The 12,587-nt window shown below is 38.4% G+C and overlaps 1 protein-coding gene across 4 annotated transcripts in view; it reads left to right on the top strand.

Annotated features, from left to right (window-relative positions):
* Positions 1 to 12,587, top strand: part of METTL25 (methyltransferase like 25) — a 113,408-nt gene that overhangs the window by 37,928 nt on the left and 62,893 nt on the right. For all 4 annotated transcript variants that reach the window (XM_055586808.1, XM_055586799.1, XM_055586817.1 and 1 more), the window contains exon 5: positions 14 to 161. In XM_055586808.1, the coding sequence (XP_055442783.1) occupies positions 14 to 161 (148 nt within the window). The remainder of the gene's footprint in view (positions 1 to 13; positions 162 to 12,587) is intronic.

The following is a 12,587-nucleotide window of genomic DNA, read 5'->3' as shown; positions in this document are numbered from 1 at the left end:
CTTATCTTTTAAGGATTGTTTGATGGTAGGTCTACATACTTGTGGTGATCTTGCTCCAAATACTCTGCGAATATTCACTTCCAAGTCTGAAGTCAAAGGAGTTTGCAGTGTGGGTTGCTGCTATCACCTCTTATCTGAAGAGTTTGAAAACCCACATAAAGGTACAAAGTTCTTCATGTCTCATGATTTTATTTATTCGAGAAAAATGACTGCTTTATCTCTCTCCCTCTTTTTTGTTGTTGACAGTATTGTCATTTTGAATTAGCATTTGAAATAAGATCTGATATTCTTACAATTTTAGAAATGTTACATCAAATGAAATTTGATGCATTGTCACTTATGGTGTATTTTGTGATAGTTTCTTTTTTTACCACAGTATGATCTTCAGTTCAGTCACTCAGTTGTGTCCGACTCTTTGCGACCCCATGAACCACAGCATGCCAGGCCTCCCTGACCATCACCAACTCCCGGAATTTACCTAAACTCATGTCCATTGAGTTGGTGATGCCATCCAGCCATCTCATCCTTTGTTGTCCCCTTCTCCTCCTGCCTTCAATCTTTCCTAACATCAGGGTCTTTTCAAATGAGTCAGCTCTTCCCATCAGGTGGCCAAAATATTGGAGTTTCAGCTTCAACATCAGTCCTTCCAATGAACACCCAGGACTGATCTCCTTTAGGATGGACTGGTTGAATCTCCTTGCTGTCCAAGGGACTTTCAAGAGTCTTCTCCAACACCACAGTTCAAAAGCATCAATTCTTAAGCTCTGTATGGTCTTAAAGAGTGCCCCAAACTGCAAATATATGAAAATTTTGTGTGATACATGTTTTAGAGAACTTCTATTTAAAAATATTTGTCAGATACACCTTGACTAATGTAATGAAGCTAAGTTATTTTGTCATAAATATAGAGTTGACAAGATTTGCTTTCATTTCCAAACCCTTCTCCATCTTGTAAGGCATACTGATATTTCTCCCTCACGAAAAGTTTCTTACTCTATTTTGAAGTGTTAGAACACCATGCTTTCGAAAAGGTGGAGACCTGCAGTTGTTTTAAAATAATAGTATTCAAACTGTTTGCTCCTTGGGCTGAAAAGGTGCCTGAGGAGTGAAGGACAGAGTGTGTTGACAAGACTGAAAGCACCTACAGTCTTTCATCTAGAGCAGCTCCAGAAATTCCTCCTTTTGACCCATTTTATATATTACATCTCTGTATTAGACATGGTATCACATTAGGTGGTTATTTAGTTTATTAATATTAGCAGTTCTCTTTTCTATTAGTTTAATGAGTTATTTATCAATATCCAGTGTCCCTTGCCAAGAATTTTTAGGTCAGGAAGTTGTATCAATGTGGATGGCATTGTTTGCTCTTTTTTTCAGTTATAAAGCCCAGATGAGTATGAAATTTTGATTATTTTTTATTTAGTCATGTCCAAGAGGTAAAAATTGGTATTGTATACTGAAATTTGGCTGGGTGAAACAGAGGTCTTCCTTAAAACTGACAAAAGTTTTTGTGGAGAAGAGGGGAGTTTGAATTTTTTTATGTCAGTGTTTTAAAAACTATCTTTTAGAAAAGATATGCAGATATAAATTTGTGAATATGTAGAGATACACAGAGTGAGAGAAAGAAAGCAAATGGGCAAAAAGTTAACAATAGTTTAATTTAAATGGAAAATATGCTTGTCATATTATTTCCAACTTTGAGTACACAAATTTTCAAGATAAAACTTGGGGGGAAACGTGAACCTAATTTTTTTTTTTACCCTATAGTATATAACCAAATATTTACATTAGTGTATAACCCTTTTTGTCCCTCTTTCCTAAAAGAAATGGGGAAGAAAACAAAACAAAACACTTAATGCAATCACAGTGTTTGCAGTTTTTAAAATATTAAATGGGAAGTGTTCTCCTGGCTCAGCAAGCATAAAATTCTATGTAGGGAGGTTCTTGTTCTTAGTTCATGTGCTTCCTGTTCTACAGGTACGGTGAAATAGGGCCTTTTTTTTTTTAACAATTGGCCCAATTGGGAGTAGATGGAGCCACTTGGTGTGTTTTTCAGTTCAGAAATACTGTCTTATAGTGTAAGATCTTTAATTTCAGCTTCCTGCTTCCTTCTTTCGCTTTAACATCATCCCCCTCCACCTCACCACTTCCCCCACCACCAAAATCCTTCCCCTTCCAAAGGGTTTCCCTCTCTGTAGGTGGTCCATCCGAAGACTGCCATCCTGGGCCTGCGGGACCCTTGCAGCCCTTGCTGTGTATCGTCAGGTCTCAGCCTTTATCTCTGTTCTTCACACAGTGGGGTCCTGTGTCTTGGCAGGTGTACTCTGTTCCCTGTCACACACATGTTTCCACATCTGACTCTCCCTCTGGAATGATCCCCAGAGCTGGTTCTGTTGATTTGAGATGTTTATTTCTTAATGTACATTTAAATCTACATATCTAGTATAAGTGGTTTATGAGTAATTTTATTTATTCTCTGACTTTTGTTGAATATGTAAAGAAATTCAGATTTAAGTGGCTATCATTATTTCATGACAGCCAGGAAATGTTATTGGTACAATTTACATCCAGTGTCTGGTTCTTCCATTTTATTCTTAAAGGGGTTGGCAGAAACTACTTGCCAGGGTAGGAAACAATTTAAGAGATGGACTAGTTGCTCACTAGTTGCTCCTTTGTCAGTCCATTTTGTGTCAGTCTTCTCTAGGCAAATAGTAATTTAATATTCTTAGTTACATTTATTTATAATGTGTTTCAATAAAGTATAAACAAACGTAAGGGAAGATAAATATTTTTAGAGCTAAATGAAATGATTGAGGAAAGTCCTTTGTGTTATGAGTCCACTTAGGTACCTTTTCTGACACACTGTTATAAATTGTTTAGAAGTATTTATTGACCATGTATTCAAATTAAGATGAAAAAATATCTTTGAATAAGGCATGTTCACTAGAGAGGTTTTCACAGAATCTGAAGGAAGAACGGTGCACCACATCTTCAGCTTTGCCGCTTCATTTCTGCCATGGAAAGATTTGATAGATTGAGTATTCAGAATGTAGACACTAGTTTTTGTTTACTTTTTTATCTTCAGAACTCAGCACCTTGCCTCAGACATGGTTCATGTTGATCAGTGTTTGTACAATGTGTGCTGAATAGATTCTTGAGTGGCAGTTGCCCTTCTTCACCGCATTGATAGGATGAGTTTGGCCCCAGAACTCAGACAAGAAAAAGTGTTGGAAAGGTTTGCTAATGACTGTGACTGGCAGCTACAAACTCTCATTTTCCTTCTTGTAGGCAGAGTTAATTCATGCAAAGGCCTTCCTACCAAAAATGTCTTAACCATTGGAAATCATTGAGATTATGATCTCAGTGGCTTAAGATCTATGAACTAGACTTAAGTTGCAAAAGCTGATAGTATTTCTTGATGTTATTTGATTTCCTCATAAATACCTGAGAAGCACGGAGGCTTGGGAGTCTTGCTTGTTGGGAAAGCAAAGAACAAGCAGGAGGGAACAGGACTGAGTGATATGATGAAGCTGGTGGAGATGTATGCAAGGTGATTACCTTCAAATACTACGAAAGCAGAGAGTTTGAAAGCCAAAAGGTAGGAAGAAAATGTAGGAAAATAAGTGATAAGGAAAACAAAAGCAACCTAGGTTTATGTTGAGCTTTGCCTAGCTTTGGACTGTTATTATACTTTCTCTTCTCAAAAACCAGATGGCAAAAAGTCACTCCTTTCTTTCTCACACCCCGTCTTCATTTTTCTTGCCATTGCCTATAATGAAAGGAGAGAAGATATGAACCATCTCCTGTGATTTTTATAACAATATTTCTCAACTCTGGCTGTCCAGATGGATCATATATGACAGTTGCAGTTTCTAGATGCTTGGGACCTGCTTCTGACCTTCTGAAGTATCTCTAAGAATGGGATTTTAATATAAGCATTTTTAAGAAGCACTGTAGGAATTCTAATGAACAGCATCACTGAAAACAAATATTTATTATGGTTCCTAAGAAGACATACAGAATTTCAGAAGATGTCCTGTAGGAATATATTCGAGGTTGTTTGTAGTTGTTTTAACCTCTCCCATGCAGGTACTTAGGTGGACTCTACTCATGTGCTAGTTTGCAGGTCCAAACAAACGACTGAATCCAAGAAGATCTAAGAAGGGTATATCAGAGTCTAGACTACAGAGAATTAACCCCCAAAAGTCCTTGAAGCATAGAGCTCAGAGGGAAAACCCAGGGAAATCAAACATACAGGCAAAAATGCACAATAAAGGGTTAGAAACTAGACAAAATCAAGGAAGACAATCTGGAACAAGAAAAAAATGTCCAAGGTAATTATATGAGCACCACTAGAATTTTGCTAGCTTAACTTTACTGATGACCATGTGTGTGTGTGTGTGTGTATGAAAGCAGACAACAGCAGACTTTTTGTTCTTGACTATTTAGCAGTGACTGTTTGGAAAGATGGAATACGGATGTGGTCTTATTTTGTATGTATAGCATTCATAGTATTCCTAAAATAGAAATCCACCACTGTACAGTTTGATCATAATATTAAGATAAACTAACTTATAGGGCAAGATGTTTGCGTGGACAAGGTTGGTGTATTTCCTGTCATATACTTAGAACTAGGTTCCATGGAGTGATGGGCTTCCCTGGTGGCTCAGATGGTAAAGCGTCTGCCTACAATGTGGGAGACTGGGGCTCAATCCCTGGGTCGGGAAGATCCCCTGGAGAAGGCAATGGCAACCCACTCCAGTACTTTTGCCTGGAGAATCCCATGGACAGAGGAGCCTAGCAGGCAGGCTACAGTCCATGGGGTCACAGAGAGTAGGACATGACTGAGCGACTTCACTCCCTTTTCCATGGAGTGATGTCTTCGAATCACCAAGTGTGTCATGTGTTGCTCCCCTGATATCTTACACACCTGCCCCTAACCCTCAGTTTGTTTGCACAGCTGTTTTCAAGTTTGAATTGAGGCAGTATTGCCCTTTGGGATGTAAATCTGAGTTATTAATAGTCCAACATAGTATAGTAGAAAAGTCTGCTAAGTACACTGCAACTTTTTATGACGATATTGTACTATGTAAACAATATGTGTTTTGCATGAATATGTTTAGCCAGTACGCTGTGGTAGACCATAGAGGTGGTCTGTCATGAATGTTAATTTTCAAAAATACCTCAAAACTCTCTGAGCAATTATGAATACCAAAGTTCTACCATATGCTTTAAAAACTGCTTTTAAATATTTATACATTATGAGCCAGTAGTTCCTAGGAGAGTATGAAATAACAGAAACACTTTTATTGCAGTGCTTTATAGAATATATATATATATAGGTATATGTTTTAGCAAGTTTGACTTGTTTCAGTATTTTGTCTTAATATTGATTATCATTATCATAATTAATTTGAAATACTGATACTATTTCTTTCTGTAGGAGCTGGAGAGAGAGCTTCTTTTGGTTGTTTTTCCTGTCAAGGTAGAGATATGCTGAAGAAACACTACTGGTTACCTCTCCAGATCCACATCTCTCTTCTTCCGTGTTAACTGAACTATGACTTTGTTCAAGCGTGTTATTAGGAAGACTGAGTGCTGCTATCACCTCAGAAATATGTGACTCTCAATCTAAATTAGCTACGATGATTCCATTTATTTAAGAATGGATATGAGACAGTTGTTCCCAATGAAGCATGAGGAGCGTATCTCCAAAGGGGTTTCCTGGGAAATATTTTTTTCTCTTAAAATTGAATACAAGACAGAAACATTGCTTTTCTTTTTCTTTTTTGCCTCTGGTCTTGGTCATCTGTATCTGTTTGTTCAGTCGAGTAATTCTGCCTGCTAAGCGTTCTGTCAGAATTTGATCTCAGTTCTGTAACTGAGTCTTTCAGGCCTGGTCTGAGGAATGAAAGGTAATTTACTTTTCCTGTAAGTTAATATGATCATATCAGAGACTTCAGAGTGCAGGATGAGTAGAGAAAGAGCTGGGACCCCAGAGAGTCACATCAGCTGGTTTCATAGAGCTTCTTCAGGGGCCTTGATAGGCTTTGTCAGGGAACAGATTTTTGCTTGGTCTATCCTCATCTTCTTAACCCAATACCCGGAAGTCTGCTCATATCTTCAGTGTGCTTATAATACTACAGATCTGCAGGGTTAAATACAAATGGTGTAACCCTTGACAGCCTATGGCTCACTTTTGCGTTTACCCTTGGTCTGAATGTGTTTCAGGGCATTAAGGCGATCCTCCCTAGAGCCCTCCATTTCCTTTTTTTTTTTTAAACAAAGGAGGGCTACAGGTCATCTTTTAACGTCATGTTTCAACCTGGTCCTGCCATTTCTGTATCAAATAGAAATTTGTCAAGGGCATATGATACCCATCCTGCTATAAAACTTTCTCAATTTAGGACACCAGTAGGAATTTTCAGGGAGGAGACTAGATTCTTATATAGTCAGCTTCAGTGTCTTTTACAATTAACAACTGGTTTTCATTGTTTTATTTTTTTTTTATTTTATTTTTAAACTTTACAATATTGTATTAGTTTTGCCAAATATTGAAATGAACCTGCCACAGGTATACATGTGTTCCCCATCCTGAACCCTCCACCCTCCTCCCTCCCCACACCATCCCTCTGGGTCGTTCCAGTGCACTAGCCCCAAGCATCCAGTATCATGCATTGAACCTGGACTGGCAACTCGTTTCATACATGATATTATACATGTTTCAATGCCATTCTCCCAAATCTTCCCTCCCTCTCCCTCTCCCACAGAGTCCATAAGACTGTTCTATACACCAGTGTCTCTTTTGCTGTCTTGTACACAGGGTCATTGTTACCATCTTTCTAAATTCCATATATATGCATTAGTATACTGTATTGGTGTTTTTCTTTCTGGCTTACTTCACTCTGTATAATAGGCTCCAGTTTCATCCATCTCATTAGAACTGATTCAAATGTATTCTTTTTAATGGCTGAGTAATACTCCATTGTGTATATGTACCACCGCTTTCTTATCCATTCATCTGCTGATGGACATCTAGGTTGCTTCCATGTCCTGGCTATTATAAACAGTGCTGCGATGAACATTGGGGTACACGTGTCTCTTTCCCTTCTGGTTTCCTCAGTGTGTATGCCCAGCAGTGGGATTGCTGGATCATAAGGCAGTTCTATTTCCAGTTTTTTAAGGAATCTCCACACTGTTCTCCATAGTGGCTGTACTAGTTTGCATTCCCACCAACAGTGTAAGAGGGTTCCCTTTTCTCCACACCCTCTCCAGCATTTATTGCTTGTAGTCATTGTTTTAAATTTAGAAGTACTTCACCTGGAAATGTATCTGGAGGATGAAGTAAAAGTGTTGAGTGTATTATTTGAAAATGTAACACACATTTTAAAAATAAGTGTATCTTGTATTTTGAGACCTTTTGGATAATCAATATATGGTATTAATATTAAAAACTTCTAAGGCAATATTAGCTAGTTAAGATTAGCTTTACACCATGTTCTGTGTCTACAGAAAGGTATGACTAATTTTAGTCAAGCAAGTAACAGTGAATTAATCTCATCATTCCAGCAATGCATAAAATTGCTGTCTTTTTAGTAAAGATTTAACAGTATTTTCTGTTTCATAAATTGTACATTTTATTAAATCTGTTTATTTGCTTTGAGCATTTAATGCTAGAATTTTGGAGGACATAAAGAAATAGAGTTTGGTTTCTTTTATCAAAAGAGCATTTGTTTGACTTCCATGTCCAGCCACGTGTGATTTTTCTGAGGAACTTTCCTGCTGTAGTTCAGCCAGGTCCTGCCTAAATTAAAACATGTATTCCTTTAAGCATTGCTGAGTCTACAAAAATAAGGGAGATCTCCATGGATGGAGAAAAATCAAAACCAAAGGATTAACTAGAGAGAAGGGGAAGAGAGAGGAAGAGCAGTTGAAACTGGAGCAGGGAACTGTGGATTGTAAGATAGCAGACGCTGTCCTGAGGCAAGCGCTGGCCACAGTGGGATATGGAGACTAGCATGGGCCCGCCTCCTTGGTGGAGGAGCCGACCTGAAGAGCTCTTACTGAGCCATGGCTTTGAATGAGGCAAAGCAGTCTTCAGTCGGTCCCATGCAGAGGTAAATTCAAATCTTTGTCGGGGAGTACATCCCAAAATCTGGCCCCTGGAATTTCTACTGATTAAAATCTACCAAATGTAAGCTCAGAACTTTAACAAACAAACAAAAAAACTATTACAAAATCTGTCTGGCTAGGTATCCTGCCTGCCCTCCGCCTCCCCCACACCGCCCCCATTCAACTAAAAATACTGAATATAGTTAAAATTTGTTCCTTAAGACATTGAAATACTGGAAAGATGCATAGTATTGATACAGGAGAAGGTAGGAGTCCACAAAGATAACAGAAATGCTGAAGCTACTACGGGTATTTGTGTACTGTGGCAAAGTTGAGCTTTGGTTTCAAAGCTCTACAAGGAGTGGGTTACAAATGATAAAACTTGTGCTTAGGCACACACAGAGGCATGCACATAGGAGGTACTCTCAGAAGCTGAGACCGTAGGATAAATACTAAATTTAGAGCGGCTGTAGCAGAAATACAGTAGATTTAAACATTTAAGAGAAGGAAATGGCAACCCACTCCAGTGTTCTTGCCTGGAGAATCCCAGGGACGGGGGAACCTGGTGGGCTGCCGTCTTTGGGGTCGCACAGAGTCGGACACGACTGAGGTGACTTAGCAGCAGCCGCAGAGGGGTGGCAATAATGGAGAAGGGATTTTCAAGGACTATTATCAGGTTTCTGTTCAGAGCCACTGGGTAGGTGATGGTACAGTTTATGTTATGGAAAAAATTAAGGAAGGCCGTTTCTGGACAAAGTTCTGCACATGTTTAATAACTTAAGATTGCTTTATATATGAGTGATCATATTTGGACAAGTTTTATAAATACATGGAAATGGAACTATTGTAGTATAATCATATAGGATTTATTTTTGTCTTACTTTCCAGAAAATCTGTAAGGCAGTCGCTGACATTGGGTCACATGGTTCAAGAGTGTGAGTTGTAGTTTTGTTGGCCTTTCACTGTGGCCACACAATGGTTGCTGCTACTCCAGCCATTATAGTTCAAGTGGAAAGAAATATGAAGATGGAAGAACTTTTCCCATCTGAGATAGCATTCTTTAAAGAAATTCCTTGGTAATTCTATCCAACAAGTTCCACTCCTCCCTTGGTCATCTCTAGAAGTCTAGGTAGTCTGGGAAATGTAACCTTCTAGATGGGCATCTTACAGCTCCAAATGAAATCAAGATTCTCTGAGTAACAAAGAAGGAGAAACTAGATATTTGTAGGAATTTAGCATTCTCTGCCACTGTGTGTGAGTGTGTGTGTGTGTGTGTGTACAGTCATGTGTGAATATTACTGCATGAATAAGGATGAATAAGGGCACAGAGGGTGAAAGTGATGAGTGTGGATAAAGTAACAGTATGTGCACGTGCCAGAGTGTAACCATATCCATTGTCCTCCTCTTTCTTTTAATAATAGAACTTCTCTTAGTTTTAGTAGAGCAGACGTCAACCCAGCTAGAGTCCCTGACTCCCATGTGACAAATTCAAGCCAGTATAATGTAGTCAGATAATGTGTGCAGTTTATTTAAAAGGAAGCTGTTTGTTCCTCTATTTTTTTTTTTTTCACTCTTCTTACTGGCTAAGGAATAACAGTGACCTTGATATTAAAGTTTGTAGCTAACTCTTTAAGCATAGCAGAGCAGCCTGACCTCTGGGCTCTGGATAACACACTATATACCTACTACCTTTTTCTGTCTTATGACAGGAGAGAAAGATTTCTATCTTATTTAAAGACCTGTGTTCCGAGATTCTATCCACCACATGTGGATCTAAGGTCTTGTTCTGAATGCTTCTTCTTTGGTGAAACTTTTACCTTAAGACTAACTGTTATGCACTATAAATATATAGCAAGCCAACAATAATAGCAACAACAAAGAATAACAAAATTTATGTGACAGATTATATGTGAATATATACAATTTATAAATGATTTCTTAGAAGTAAGGGCAAAAAAGAGAATATGATAAGTATTAAAAGAGCTATTCCAGCTAGAAGGTGGAAAGGATTTCCTGTTAGGAAATCAGGAAAAGCTTTGCAAAGATATTAATAATAACTTTTGAATTGAGATTTGTAGGTTAGGATTTCAGTTCAGTTGCTCAGTCGTGTCCAACTCTTTGTGACCCCATGCATCGCACCATGCCAGGCCTCCCTGTCCATCACCAACTCCTGGAGTTCACTCAAACTCACGTGCATCAAGTCGGTGATGCCATCCAGCCATCTCATCCTCTGTCGTCCCCTTTTCCTCTTGCCCCCAATCCCTCCCAGCATCAGAGTCTTTTCCAATGAGTCAACTCTTTGCATGAGGTGGCCAAAGTATTGGAGTTTCAGCTTTAGCATCAGTCCTTCCAATGAACACCCAGGGCTGATCTCCTTTAGAATGGACTGGTTGGATCTCCTTGCAGTCCAAGGGACCCTCAAGAGTCTTCTCCAACACCACAGTTCAAAAGCATCAATTCTTTGGTGCTCAGCTATATTCACAGTCCAACTCTCACATCCATACATGGATGTGACCACTGGAAAGACCATAGCCTTGACTAGATGGACCTTTGTTGGCAAAGTAATGTCTCTGCTTTTGAATATGCTATCTAGGTTGGTCATAACTTTCCTTCCAAGGAGTAAGCGTCTTAATTTCATGGCTGCAGTCACCATCTGCAGTGATTTTGGAGCCCAAAAAATAAAGTCTGACACTGTTTCCACTGTTTCCCCATCTATTTTCCATTAAGTGATGGGACCAGATGCCATGATCTTCATTTTCTGAATGTTGAGCTTCAAGCCAATTTTTTCACTCTCCTTTTTCACTTTCATCAAGAGGCTTTTTAGTTCCTCTTCACTTTCTGCCATAAGGGTGGTGTCGTCTGCATATCTGAGGTTATTGATATTTCTCCCAGCAATCTTGATTCCAGATTGTGCTTCTTCCAGCCCAGTGTTTCTCATGATGTACTCTGCCTATAAGTTAAATAATCAGGGTGACAATGTGCAGCCTTGACGTACTCCTTTTCCTATTTGAAACCAATCTGTTGTTCCATGTCCATTTAGGATTTAGGTAGACAGAATTGTTGAGAGAAGCATTCCAAGTGTTAGGAACAAGGTGAGTTAAGGCATGGCAGGTCACTCATTGGAGATGAATGAATATTCTAGGTGGTAGCTTGATTCATATGAAGTACAGAAGAGTGATATAAGGTGGAAAAGAAAAGCAGAGGTCAGTCCAAGGGGGCCTCATATGGAAAGTCCATTTCAGAAATGAAAATTTTGAGCAGAACAGTAATATGACCAAAAGCAGAAGCTGTCAGGACCTATGAATTTTCAACTATGAGATTCTTTGTTACCCTAACAGTGAAACAGTGGGAAAACCAGAAATCGTGGGATCAAGGCTAGGACAACTAGTGCAGTAGAAGCATTCACCCCAGAGGAGTTAACTAGCTGCTTACATTCCTATTCAAAAGGCAAACTCCAGTCAGATGTGAGCTGACATATGTTATCAAGGGGCTTAGTGGAAAACTGGAGCACGTGCAGCAGGACTTTCTGATCAGATTTTAATATATTTGTTCTTTTAAAGGTGTTGGCTCTCACAACACACAAATGTGTGCTCATATTTTTTTATTCTATTTCTATTAAATTTTTTAGAAATACTGACCATGACCCATTAAATTTCATGACCCATTAATGGGTTGTAGCCAGTGGTGTGACAGTAAATGTTTAAATGATTTGCTCCGTCCCTGGATAAAAGCTCTAATATGTAGCGTTTCCTGGTATCCATGGTATAAATACACCCAGATTGGCCAGTTTCAGGCTATCACTGTTTTCACTGAATGCTTAACTGGGAAAAGATAACACAGTCAGATCTCGTTGGAGTCAACCTCACTGCACCACTGACTTTGACCTACAGTTTGAAATAAATTTAAATATATGTTTGTTTGTTTTAAGTAAGTGAATTTATTCACTTCAGCAGCAAGTCAACCTATCTACTCACTTAAGAACCAAATCAACCTATCTGTAAAGGCTCCCAAACAGTGTCTGGTATGCAGCAAGTGCTGAATATATATTTGTCAAAAGACTAAGTTCCTTTATTTAGACAAATGTAAAGGAATATTTATGCCTTCTTTAGTTTCTTTCTTTTTCAGTGGCCAACTTTTCCTATAAGGACTTCAGTTTCTCAAATGAATCTCACAGAGATTTTTCAGATTTCTAAACTTCCTACTATATCACATGTTCATTACTTAAAATTTTAAAAGAATTTTAGCATAAAATTTGAGAAAATAAAAACAAGTTATTATTAAAAACAAATTATAAGCAATTGATTGTATTCCAAAATGATTCTTTGAAGAGATTTTCAAAAATAATTTTATTGAAGTATAGTATATTTATAACGTATTAATTTCTGCTGTGCAGCAAAGTGATTCAGTTATATGTTGTTTGTTTAGTCGCTAAATGGTTTCCGACTCTTTGCTACCCCTTGGACTGTAGCCCACCA

Source organism: Bubalus kerabau, chromosome 1 (assembly GCF_029407905.1).
Source record: "Bubalus kerabau isolate K-KA32 ecotype Philippines breed swamp buffalo chromosome 1, PCC_UOA_SB_1v2, whole genome shotgun sequence".
Classification (NCBI taxonomy): domain Eukaryota; kingdom Metazoa; phylum Chordata; class Mammalia; order Artiodactyla; family Bovidae; genus Bubalus; species Bubalus kerabau.
Note: the sequence above shows the minus strand (reverse complement) of the source record. Positions and strands in the feature narration are given on the sequence as shown.